Source organism: Mustela nigripes, chromosome 14 (genome assembly GCF_022355385.1).
Source record: "Mustela nigripes isolate SB6536 chromosome 14, MUSNIG.SB6536, whole genome shotgun sequence".
NCBI lineage: Eukaryota > Metazoa > Chordata > Mammalia > Carnivora > Mustelidae > Mustela > Mustela nigripes.
Window position 1 is genome coordinate 42,845,459 of NC_081570.1, and position 13,346 is coordinate 42,858,804.

The 13,346-nt window shown below is 57.6% G+C and overlaps 1 protein-coding gene across 3 annotated transcripts in view; it reads right to left on the reverse strand.

Annotated features, from left to right (window-relative positions):
- The window catches only part of GLIS1 (GLIS family zinc finger 1), a 215,850-nt gene that overhangs the window by 17,674 nt on the left and 184,830 nt on the right, over positions 1-13,346 (reverse strand). For all 3 annotated transcript variants that reach the window (XM_059376634.1, XM_059376635.1, XM_059376636.1), the window contains one exon: positions 3,100-3,261. In XM_059376634.1, coding sequence (XP_059232617.1) covers positions 3,100-3,261 — 162 coding nt within the window. The remainder of the gene's footprint in view (positions 1-3,099; positions 3,262-13,346) is intronic.

Genomic DNA, 13,346 nt, shown 5'->3' on the forward strand with positions numbered 1-13,346 from the left:
AAAAGAAAGAGACAGAGAAGTGAGAGGCTTGCCTCCCGGAAAGGAAGGTGCTGGGCAGGAGGGCGGAGGGCACGCCTCAGACCTGCCCCTCTCTAGCTACGTGAGACACAGACGTGTACACACACACACACACACACACACTCTCTCTCTCTCTCTCTCTCTCCTAGGGCCCTGCTCCCACCCCAACACACGGACATATGTACACATACATGTTCTCCCTCGTGGGCTCCAGCTTGTCAGGCCCCCGGCCCTGTCCCTCAGGGACACTGGTACAAATCCACACGCTCTTGCCAGAAAGCAAACAAACAGAGCTCCGAGGGTGCAGGCGCACTCGCCTGGAAAGGGCACAAGGCCCATCTCCGTGTTTGTTTTTCCAGGGCCTGACGTGTGCAGAACATTCCTCCGGTTCTGCTCCCCCGTGAGCCCTCAGGAAACCCTGTGGCTATCCCAGGCGGCAGCCAAGCCCAGGACTGGGGAGTCACCATCCCGGACCCAGAGCCTCATTAGTAACAAGGACACTGGTGCTGGTGCAGGAAGGATGGAGGGCCATGGCCCATATGGCCCTCCACGTCTGTGTGCGGCTACTCTCCATTGGGCACCCGTTCAGCCTCATACCCACTGTGGGAGAAGCACAGAGGAGGAAACAGAAGCTGACGCATTGCCCAAGATCTCAAAGCAAGAGTGTGTCAGTGACATTCTGGGGGGGGGGGGGGGGCTCTCCTTGCCTGGGTACAGGAGACCTGATCACCCCCTGCACAGTGGTAGTCAGGACTCTGAGCGTCAGGGGACATGGCCGGGTTTGGTCAGCTTCCAGTCAGCAAGTCGGAGCAGGGAAAGGAGGTACTCCTGTTTGCCGTGTGGACCGTGTGTCAGGCCTACACCTGCATTGTTGCTGTTCATTTCCCCATGTCTCCCCAGTGATGTAGGTGTTTGAGGAAAATGAGGCCCAGAGAGGCTCGGTGGCATTCCTTAGAGCTCTGGGCCCAGGTGGAGGGCCAGACTTCAAACCTGGCTGGCTCTCTCTAGTCTGTTCTGCCACTTTCCTGCCTATGGCAAGAATCCCATGTTTTCTGGCGCCAGAGGGGAGCTGGGAACATGACTGGGTCTCCCTTCTGGAAAACAAGGCCCAGCCCACATGGGCTGACCCACTGGCCTCTGTGTGCTGGGAAGGCAACCTCTCTGGGCAGGATAGCCAGAGCTGTTTCTGTGGGGAAGGGCACAAGTGGGGGCTGGGCTTGGCGGCTGTACCTCTAGGGCTTCACCAGGACCTGTGGGGAGATGAAGGCCTGCTATAACCCTCTGGGCTCACTGTGGGCCTGACCTGACCTAGTCCTCACAGCTCTGTTCACATACCAAGTGGGGGCCAGAGGCCTGTTGCTTTGGGGCTGGGTCCAGGAAATGCAGCAGGAAGGGAGGGAGGAAGGGGGCAAGTCAGAGTAGGTGACCCTGAGAGGCCCAGAGGGACACTGTTCAGGCTGGGGGTTGCGTGTGCAGAGGGCCTGGTGCTGTTGATGCTGTCCTGCGGTCTCTGGAAGACATAACCAGGGGGCTTGGGCACGGGTTATACCCCTCAGGGCCTGGGTGGGGACCAAGGACCCCAAGGCTGGGCTAGTGAGAATGTAATAAAAGCAGGGGTTGGTGAGAAGGCCTCACTTCATGTCCCCAGCACAGCCTGTGACAGCAAAGCCTGAGGGGGGTGGGGTGGAGAGAAGGGTTGGGTTCAGTTGGGGACAGGGCTCCTTCTTCCTACCCTGTCCCCTGTACTCCGATCCCTACTTTCCAGGGGGACTGCTACCCTGGCTTTTCCAGCCAAGGGTCACTGGACTCTGCGATGTACCAGCTGTGTGACAGTCAGTGACTTCACCAGAGTCTCAGTTTCTTTGCAAAATGAGAATCGTGGCCTTTACCTTGTAGACTATTACCAACATTAAACTGGGAAGAGTGTATGGGACACTGGCTGTGAAGGAAACGTATAGAACATCCTGGCCAGGACCTAACCTAACCTCTGTGTTTCTAACATTTTGGCTCTCGGCTTTCCCAGCTCACTCCCAGCTCTGACTGCTGTTGTTACTCACTCTTGTGGGCCTCTGTTTCCTCATCTGTGTATCTGCCTGTTAGACAGCCTGGGCCCATTGGCCACTCGGGTCTTCCAGTCCCCCACCAGCAGACGTCCGCCACCCAATGTTTGCCCAGAGAGCAGAGAGATACAGACATACACTCTGGATACAGACCTGTCTCCTGCTGTACTTGGGGACGGGGTCCCCCCAGGCCATATGCACCCCTGGGACACGGGTGCAAGGCCCAGCTCCGAGTCAGCTCCGCCACCTCCCAGCTGGGCAGACACTGAGCCTCCTGAAGCCCCGCTTCCCTCAGCTGTCAAAAGGGTCAGCGGCCCCCTGACAGGCAGGGTCAGTATGAGATCATGGGAGATGACGTTTTTGAAAGTGTGCTGCTGAGTGTGCTGCTAACCGCTGAGGTCTGGATGACCAACAGAGGAGCTGTGGCAAAGCTGAGGGTTAAGGCCGTTTGACCCAAATGAGGGAAAGGGGATGGACTTACAGGGATCTGGGGCCCAGATCTAGAGTCCGAGGCCCTGTTCATCTCAACCCCACACCCACCATGCTTAGGAGCTAATGGACAGCCCTGGAGAGGCTCTGACCTGTCTCCATGGAGGGTGTGGGATGGGAAGAGCAGGGAAGGCCTGCTCTGCGGCTGGCTGATGGGTTGGGGGAGGGGCTGCACGGTGGTGAGCCAGCTCTCTCCATGGGGCATGTCTGGACACTGGTGCCCAGGCCAGGAGCCGCAGGCTGAAGCACTGGTTCTCAACTTGGAAGACTTTACTTCCTCTTCCCTGGGCTATTTGGCAATGTTGAGAGACACTGGCCACAACCGGGAGATGGAAAATTGCCCCTACCTATCGGACAAACGTCCCATAATAACAGGCCTCCCCTCTCCTGGCATAGTTATGCTGCCCAGAATGTCCAGGACTCAGGACAAAGGCAAGTTTCCTCGCGGGCCCTGGCTGCTGGCTTGCACCGCACAAGGGAGGGAGCGTGCACTCCGCCCACCCCTTCCCCTCGGCCTCTGCCCTTGGCCTACCGTGTCCAGATGGGTGCGCTGGTGCTTGGCGCGGTCGCTAGAGTTGCTGAAGGCCTTCTGGCAGCCTGGGTGCTGGCACAGGTACGGCTTCTCACCCGTGTGGCTCCGCAGGTGGATCTTGAGGTTCTCCAGCCGCGAGAAGGCCTTGCTGCAGCCTTCAAACTGCAGGAAAGGCTGGTGAGGGGTGCTCTGCAGCACCGGGGGGAGGGCCGCTACTCAGCCTGGGAGCGGCCCCAGCATCCCCTGTCCCCCAGTCCTGCCCAAGGCCTCCGGGTGCCCCACTTCAGCTCCCCATGTAGTGATCGGGATCCAGGCTCTATCTGGAAAACCCTGGTGGGTTCCTGTGCCTTAGAAATGGCCGTGAGGGTTAGAGAAGAAAGGGGTCTTTCCCTCTCTGGATCTGGAAGGATCCCCAGTGGCAGGTGGAAATGACATGCTGTTGTTGGCAGCACAGCCTTGAAGGGACAGGAGAGTGGGAAAGACAGCCCTGGATTTGGGATCTGAGGCCTGCATGTGAGTGAGACTTAGGGCAGTGCCCTTGACTGCCCTTATTTCTTTGTCTACAGACTTAAGACTATGTGACTACCACTCAGGGCTGACAGGGGGCTCCATGTGGAGGGGGACGCTGACTGTCAAAGGGCTCTGTCCATCTGGAGCGTGCATCAGTGCCGATCACTGTCAGAATAACAACCCATTTGTAAACTCAGGGTCTTCAACGCGTTGTTTGGGCATCCATCCAGTGCCCAACATGGGCCAGGTCCCATGCTGGGCAGTGGGCAAGCAGCAGGTGTGGCCCAAACAAGGCGACGCCTCTGGTTGGGGTGGGTTGGATGGAGCAGAAGACGTGGGGCTTCCTTCTGCAGTCCAGGGTGCCCCATCCCCCCAGACTCTGCTGAGGTCCCCCCGCCCCAGAACCCTCGAACTTCTCACTCCTCCCACGCTCTCCCCTACACGACCCCCTGAGGAGGTCTCTGACGTAAAACAGGATGCCATGACTCTGCCTGAGGCCGGACGCCCTGTATACCTTCCTGCCCCCAACTCCTGCACGCCCCCAGCAACAGCAGGAGCCCACTAGTCCACTGCAAGCCCCAGTTCGCCAGTCGCTCAGCCAGGGACACCATCTCTCTTATAATCATCCATCCAATCCCCCGTCAGCCTTCAAAGTCCAGCTCTAATGCTGCCCCCTGGCACATTCCTGGACCCCCCGTGTGGCTAGCCACTCCTCCCTGCTTGTCCTCACTGTCCAGGGTGTCCGGCCAGGCCAGCACTCCTGTGGGGCACACCGGGGGCTGGGAAGACGACCCTACTCAGACCCGGCCCCGCTCTATCCATGCAGACACGGAACACGCTGTTGTACCACACCATAACTCTGAGGTGTGTGGCCTCCACATTCCTGCCTCAGAGACAGAGGCTTTGTGTGGTGACCGCAGGGCTGTGTCACGGCAAAGACAGGACGCAGGCCCCTTCTGACGCCGAAGCGCCGATGGTTGTGCTCTGGCCGCTCTGGCCGCTGCCTTCCCAGGGCAGGTGGGCAGGGCGGGGCAACCCTTGAGGAGGAAAAGACAGAGGAACCAGCTCCCGGGCCCATCATTAGTTTCATCCCCCAGCTTAGGACAGACATAAGGACGGGGACTCCGGGACAATGACTGGTCTGGGGTGAGCTGTCTCCACCCTCCGTCTCCTCCTTGAAGGCCCGGCCACAACCGCAGGCTATGCTCCACTGGGGCTGAGCCAAGGCAGGCAGCCTGCTGCTGGGTTTTAGAGACTGTCCTGCCTCCTGCTCCCAGTTGATGGGCCTTTTCCACTCATGAAAACCGGGACGAAATCCTGTTTGGGGAGTAAGTTGGCCACAAGCTACTCCTCTGCTCTCCTACAATGGCTCCGTGCCAAATTCACCCCAAAATGAGGTGGAGGAGCCACGGCTGGAAAGCGGGCTGCCTCTTGGCACCCAGCTGGTCCCTTTGTTCCTCCGTTGGCCGCTGCCTGAAGGATAGATATCTAAGGCTGAGAAGCAATAAGTTCTTAGGCCCCGCCTGCTTTTCTGGACTGTGCGAGAGCCCAGCAGACTCTGGAGGCCCAGGCATCATCTTCTTCTCAGAGGGGCCCGTGTGCCTGTCTGGCCAGCCTCCGTCTCAGCAGTGTGGCTTTGTTCAGGCTGCACGCCCTACCCCCCCATGGGACACCTTCCCTTCCATCTCAATGACAATTTAATTCATACATTTTTCAAAAGCCCAGGACCTGTGGCTTGGTGTTCGCGCTCTTCTGCAGCAACCCTGTCGCCTCTCCCATCTGCACACACCCACCACGTCGTCCTGCTGGAGCTGCTTGGGAGTGACGACTCAGTATCCTCGGGACTCTCATGCCCCCAGGCCTTTGCTTGAGCTGCTCCCTGGGCCTGGAATGCCTTTCCCTCCTTCACTTATTTTGCAGATGTCTTCCTGGACTAGGTCTACTCAGTAGTATTCAAGCACGGCCTCCTCCGAGAAGCCTTCCCAGCCTCCGCAGCCCCTCTCTGGACACACTCTGAGCCTGCAGATCAGAAGATTTTTACTGCACACCCATTGCCTTCTCGCCAGACCTCCAAGCTGAGGGTGCCTTGAGGGGAGGGCTAGCGTCTCCTTCATAGGACAAAGGCTGGATTAAAAACCTGATGGGGGGGTGGTGAGAACAGAAATCCCCAGGCCTGCAGTGCCTGTGCCCTTGGGAGTGCACCCTCTTCCCTGCAGGGTTCATCCAAACACCCAATATCTGTACCCGAGGTCTGTGCCACACCCATGTCCTACCCCGCCGTGGAGCAGAGTCACAGGCTAGGGTACAACGAACAGCGGTCAAGGGTGCCCTGATGGGATGCCCATCCCCCGAGGTGGAACTGGAGGTAGCAGCAGGTGGAGAAGGGGTGCCGTCTGATCCAAGACTGCTCTGGGGTGAAGACGCTGTGGGGCCCACTGCCGAGCCACACCCCCAGCAGGCCAGCCCCCAGACACGCCGGGGCACCTTGAGGGTATGGGCTCTGCTCACAGCTGCTGCCATGGCTCACCCGGCTCTCTCTATCCAACCACCGCGCAGATGGCCAACAGGGGCAGAGTGAGGAAGATGGCATGCTCCCTGGTTCACAGCCATGTGCGCTCGCTCTGCTGGGCCTGTGCTATGCCTGGGGTTACCCCACTCAGGACTCTCCAGAGTTCCTCATGCCTTCCGACATCCAGCCAACCCCCTTAGCATTCAAGGCCTTTCCAGGGTCTGGTGTGGCACAACCTGAGGCCGGGGGTCCAGACTTAGGAAGCAGACTGCCCTGTGATCTTGGCAAGTCAGTGCCCCTCTTTCTTTCTCCATAAAATGAAGACAAACCAGCTCAGGCAGTTGGTGTAAGGGCAAGGCAAAGTGCATATCCACATGCGACACAGCACATATTCTGTGAATGTTCTGTTATCACGGTAGTGATGGTTCCTATCCTGCCCTCAGGAAAGATACCTGTGTAGGTCAGGTTTTACCGACCCCAGAAGTAAAGAACAGGGGGCCCTGGCTGACAGGCTTGCCATTGGTCTGGCCCTAAAACCCTTTCAAGGTCAGTCCCATGGGGGCACTGCTTGGGTGCCCCAAACAGCCCCTGATGAGGGTGAGGCAACCTTTTGGGGTGGGAATGGCCTGACAGGGCCCAATCCATTGGCTATGTGGGGGCTGGGAGGGCAGCACGGAGAGGTACCCCCCACTATTGTGTTGGGGGGGTAGAGATGCTTCCAGAATGGAGACATAGGTCTCATGGCAGAAAAAGAGCCAACAGGGGGCCTTGGTTTCCCTGAGGGGGGCTGGAGAATGGGCCCTATGGCAATGCCACTGTGACCCAAAGATGTAATGATCTTTCGATGGGGTCTGCAGCCCAGGGTGCGACACACAGGCCTTCCTGTACTCCTCCCCCGACACAGTAGTTCCTTGAGGCTCTCGGGCAGATTTTGCCCTGGACAGACCCCTTCTTTCCTGCTGTGAATGATCAGGTATATAACCCCGCTGGGCAGATCTCCTAGGATGTCCCCGACCCTGGTACAAGGTGGGCAAAGGAGAAGTGGCTGCTACTGGCCCAGAAGGGCTAAGCCACAGTCAGAACTGCCACCTCTAGTGAGAAGAAGGGACCCCCTCAATCTTCAACACAAGCCAGCAGTGCCAGGTAAAGCCCATGACTCTGAAAGTCATCCACGCACCCCATGCAACAGTCGCATGCCCCCAGCCTTACCACACACCCTGCTCGCAGGTGCTGTCACCTGACCTTCATCTGCCACCCTTCTACCTCCTCGCTGTTGGGATTCAGGCTCATCCTCTCATCTCTGTGCACATGGATTCACATCTTGACTCACTCGGGTACCCCTGTGTGCCTGGCAGCGTGCTGGGAGCTGGAACTTTGGGGCAAAAAAAGGCCACAAAACACCCGTAAGTCCAAACAAAAAAGAATGCATTCAGCCCCATGAAGGGGCTGATGTCAGGGGGCTTCCAGCTGGGGAAGGCAGGGGGCTCACCAAAGCCTTCTCTCGGAGGAGCCAGGACTTGATGCCTCAGCAGCGTTTGGACAAACAGCGTGGGAAGCACAAAGAGACTGGGAGGGGTAGAGAACGTTCTGGAGACAGCCAAGGATTTGCTAAGCCAGAATGAAGGGACGCAGAGGAGAGGTGGAAGTAGAAATGGGAATGTGGGGGGTTCTCTTCTTTCTAATCCATGGAGTGCTGATTCATCCTGGAACAGGTGAGTTTGGGGGTATTTTTTCCCAGAAAACACCACAGAAACCGCCCCACGCACTCATTGATGGGGCCCAGCCAATGAGTTGGCTCTTCACCTGGAGGACCTTGGTGCTGCTTCTTCTGGCTGGACTCCCCAGCCCCTGATCTTCCACTTCCACCCAGATGCTTGTGCCAAAAACCCATTCCTTCCTCCCTGGGCCCTGTTTCCAATCAGCCACCAAGCCACGGAAATGCCACCTCTTAAACAACTTCCCTGGTGCACCCTCTTCTCTTCTTTGCCGCCCTGATTCCTGGCCCACACCCCCAGCTCTGCTCGCCCCAGTGACTGCACTAGCTGCCGTCCTGACTCCTGCCTCTCCTCTCCCACAAAATCTGGGATCTAGAAGGAAGACTTAAGCCTACAGGTCTGAGTCCTTCCCTGCCTAAATCCCACAGAGTATTCTAGTGCCTGGCAAGTATCAGTCTTCATTATGGCATCCTGGAGCCTGTGCCCTAGTCCCTGGTGATGGCTTGGTGGTGCCTGCTCCCTCCAGCTCCCACCTCCACACTTTTATGTTTCAGCATCAGAGAAGCCTGGGTGCAAATCCATACTTCCCAGCTGGAGTCAGACCTCGGGCAAGTGCATTGGTTGGAGTTCCACCAAAAATGGGGGCATCACTTGGGCACACCTGGGCACACAGCAGGGGGGTGCTGTCTGTAAGCCCAGGGTACATGCAGCATTCAGTATTATTTGGGGTGAATGTGAAACACACTCTAATAACCAACCACACAGCACATTTATGTGGTCAGGAACAAATGCTCACATGCCATGGGCAACAGGGGGTAGCTACTGTGAGTGGGTGGGTGGGGACACAGAGAGAGAGGAGAAGACAGAAGGGACACCTGTCTAGAAAAAAATGTAAGAAGGGATGTCAGATACTTTTTACTTTAAAATGCATGAACATTAAAATATATCCTAAGACAACCCTGGGGTGATTCAGGATATAGGTGGCCAGGTGACACCCTCTTGGATACCGACCAAGGGCTGGTGGCTGCTGTGTGTGTCTCACGTGGTATGTCACCAATCATGACAACGTGTTCTGCCGCTAAGGCTCCCTTTTCACTCCACTCTGCAGACGAGGAGCGTGAGGCTCATCAAGGGGACACGCCTGGCTCCAGGCTGGCAGAGCTGGGATCTGGTCTCGAGTCTGGCTGATAGGTCTGTCTCTCTGTACCCCTAACCACTCTGGTCACTGCTGCAGGACCCCGATGGAAAGCACCAGAAACAGGGTCGCACTCAGCAGCTGTTACAATGACTTCCAACCAGGCCCACAGCCTGGGTTCCATTTCCAGCCAAAGGCCAGGCCTGGCCCAAGATGCAGAGCTGAGGCTGGGAGAGGAGGGTGCCCTTCCTCCTGGCCCCCCAAGACAGGAGATGTCACTGCACAAAGAGGAAAAGCACGGCGTTGCCGCAGAAAGGAGTGAGCCGTGGCCGACGCTCAGAGCGCAGGGTCCTGAAAGGCCCAGTTTCCACATGTGGGGCGTGTTACAAAGGAAGATTAAAATAATGGGGGAAAATACCCCGGGAACCGTGAAGCCCCAGACCATCTGGAGTTTTATAGTAACAGGCAGGGGAAAATCAGAACCTAATTGAAAAAAGTCCACTGCAATCCATTACGGCTGCGTGCCGCTCATAGAACCAAGGGCAGGAGATGAAAGACCGAGGGGAGCCATCCCAGGAGCTGGGAAGGGCCCAGCATTTCCCTCTGCAGGCCGAGCCCAAGGACCCTTCAAGTTCTGGCTGGGGGAGAGGGAGGGTCCAGGGTCAGCTGTCGGAATCCAGCTGGGGCTGGGCTCACCCCGCTCAGCATCCTGCCCACTCTGAGCCCCGCTCTCGTCTGCAGAGTGGCTAAGCGAGACTGCCGAGGGAAGCATGCTGTCAGACACACCGTGTGCTGAGCAAGACTGTTCTCTCCCCGGGCCCCTGGGAAAGAGCAAGATTGCTGCTTCACAGGTGAGGCGTGGGGGGCAGTGTGATATGAGCCACAGAGCATGAGACCGTGCAGAGAGAGGTCTGCACCGGCCTCCGCCAAGGGACAGTCACAAACTTGGGCAAATCATGTGCCCTTTCTGCCCTCACTTTTCTTCCTCTCTGAAATGGGGCCACTGCTATCGACAGTGAGAAGTAAATGCAAGGATGTGCCCAGTGGAGGAACCGGCACACAGCGGGTTCCAGGTGAATGTTAAGTCTCCTCCCCATGGTGGTCATGGCCCACAGAGCAGAGAGGGCCCGGTTTCTCACGCTCTGGCTAAGAATCTGGACACAAAGGGTAAGGCGGGGGGGCGTGTTGGGGAAACAGGGCATGGGTGGGGGCAGGGGAGGAAATGCCTCCAGTTTTGGCATTTGCCAGTGACTTGCTTCTAAACAAACACATTTCTGGTTTAAGGGTAAAATATATTGGGTTACAACAGTCTGGCAAGCCATTCGGGGATCAACTTCTCATTTTTGTGCAAACTTTTAACTTACTTTATAACAATGATTGGGATGTGCAGTGCCAGAGCCTTCTCCAAGATGTCAGATAATTCAGTGTTTGGCCAGCTCGAAAGGCCAGCCAGCCGGGAGCTGAGGTCCCCTCCCCACCCCCTTACCCCAGCAGGGGGACTCTGGCCTGGAGATCACTGTCCTCAGAGCCCCATGGGGTTTCCACCGGAGTCTCCGCAGAGCCTATGCTTTGCCAGTCCTCAGGGGGTCCAAGCAAGAAGGGGAGGGACAGATATGGAGAGAGTCCTGGGAGGCGAGGCCGGACGGCAGCAGCATGGACTCTGCTCTGGGAGCCCATGAGGGGCTGGTCTTACTTCAGGCCCACGGTACTACCTGAGTCAACGAAGGAGCCGGCAGACGTATGCAGGAGGGAGACTGTGTCGAGAACAGCAGCTCTTACATTTACCCTGTACCCAGGACTGGGCCAGACTCTTCCTACACATGACCTCCTTTGTCCCATTAGGACAGGATAACAACCCCTCCCTCATGACACAGGCAGAAAGCAAGGCCCAGGGAGTCTAGGTGCCAGATTTCCAGAGCTCCCGCGGGATAGACCCTAGGTTTGCCTCCAGTGCCCGGACTCCCGTGCTTTGGGCCACCCTAGTGTCTTGGGCAGCCAGGACCAAGATCCCCGGCCAGTGTGGGGGTCCCTTCACACCTGCTCAGCTCTTTGTGCCTTCCTAACCATCCAGAGAGGATGGCGGGCTGGAGGGGGTTGGGGAGGTGCTGTGAAGCACAGAAGGCAAAGGGAGAATGGGCCAGAGGGACCACAGCGCCCCCCCCCCCCATCTCCCAGAGACAGTCAGGTTGTACCTGCCCTTGGGTGGATTTCCAAGGCTGGATGAGGGCTGCAGACCCCCTGTCCCTTCTCACCAGGACTGCACAGAAGGCTCTTGGGTGGGATCTCTCCAGCACAAAGTCTCTGGGCAAGAAGTACGTTCTTATTCCCAGTGAGCAAGGGCCAAGAGGGCTAGGCCACCCCTCCAGAGGTTTGTGGAGCCCCCAAATGAGGAGGAGCAGAGGGGCACAGAGTCTGCTCCTCAAGCACACAGGTGGGCCCCGGGGGAGCTCCTGTGCTGAGCAGAGGCTGAACATCATGGGGAGGCAAAGAGCGGCTCTGCCAGGGGCCAGGGCCTGGCAGCAGGTGGATGGCATGGGATGGCTGTCGCACACGTGCACCGAGCCCCAGGTGCAAATGCGGAGACTCAGACACATACATGCACCGACACCTCCCATCCCAACCAGGCCCGGCGTCAAAGACCGAGAAGCCCAGGACACCACCGCACAGCACCAATTCCAGCACATGCTTACACCAACAGGGCTCAAGTCACAGACACAGAGGCCAGCCCGTACACGCCTCTAGGAACTTGGGCCTGGGAGGGGGAGGCCAGTAGGCAGAGGCTGGAGAGCCACATGGCAGCCCACCCCACCTCCACAACCAACCGCCAAGCAGAAGCACCTGGTCCCCTTTGTTGGGGGCTGTGTCTGACTACAAGTTGCAGTGAGGTTGGCCAGTGCTATTTTGGGAGGAGGAAGGATAGGGACCACCATGAACAAAAGGGCCCTATCAAGCCCCCGACTTCAACATCCCCTCCCCTCAGGCTTGCCCCCTAGCCTGGGCACAATGTCTCCCCACCACCAGCAGAGTTGGGGTTTAGGTCTGGTTCCTCTTGGTCCTGGCCCCTATGGAGCTCTGTGTTCCCACTGTAAAATGTGGTGACACTCCTGGCCTCAGATGCCCGCTAGGGCCATCAGGGCAGCATGCCCCTGCTACTGGGTACAGGACAGCGCTCAGTGAATGGCAGTCCCCCTTTTGGCACCTCTCCCAAATTCCAAACAGAAACAGTGGGGTTGCGTCCATATGTGAAAACATCGAGGTTAAAGATCTGAGGCCAGATCTGACTCTATCACTGGCTGCTATGCAACCTTAGACCAGTCACTTGCTTCCCCTGTGCTTAGTCACCCAAGGCCTGTCTGCCCAGGACAGTGGGACAATGGGGGTGAACGCGCACCAGGTGCAGTTCATCCAGGTGGCAGCTGTGTGATGCTTAGTGTCCTAGGACTGCCTGGGGAAGAAAAAGCCCCCAGACATCACCCCCATCTCTTGAAAGAAAACCTCACATCGGGTCACTCGGAATCTTTACAAATGTACAATGTGTGAAGATCCCGTCTAAGATCGTGGGTGGCTGTGAGCCCCCTGCCTGCCCAGTGTGCTCTGGGTTTTGGATCTCATAGGATGTCCTGTGAGGCCCTGGGCTCCCACCTTAAGAGGGCGGTGTTCAGAAACAGGCTTGTGAGACCACTGGTATGGGCAGTAAGACCCAGGGATGTTGGTGGGAGAGTCACAAAGGCTGAGCTTGGAGTTCGGAGGAGACCCACCAGGGAGGAGGGGAGTGACCTGTCCCCGATGTTCAGGAACCAAGCCAGGCAATTTTGTGTTTGGGGGCTGCAAGATGTCTCCCAAAGCTACCAGCTCTAAACTGGGGTGCACTTGCCACCCAACTCCCAGTGCTATCAACAGGATGACCAGCCTCAGCACCATCACCCCTCCCATCTGCCCCAACTAGCCACCCGTTACTGACCAACAGAGGGGTGCCAAGGTGGGCTGACCCTGTGCAGGCAACTTAGGACCACACCCTAAATGGGGCCCGGGGTCCCCTGTCACACCCTCCTACAGCTGTTCCAACCCAGCACCCGGATTCACGGCAGATGGAAGGAAAGGGGACAGTCTTGCACTCACATAGGAGCTGGTGAAGGAAAGTCAGTTACCATTAAGAACATACGACACAAACAAAAACCCAAATGAAATTCAAGCCCTGGAGGGGATAAGAAGTTAAGAAGAGACACAGCAAACCTTTCTGATGGCCAAGTGCCCCAGTGTTTAGAACACTCTTTGCCCTGGTCCCACCAGCATCACAGCAACCCCGTGAGAGGCAGGCCTGGGACCCCGAGGCCTACACTGGGGTCTCTCTGAAGGGGGGATTGCTGCCAGTGACCCT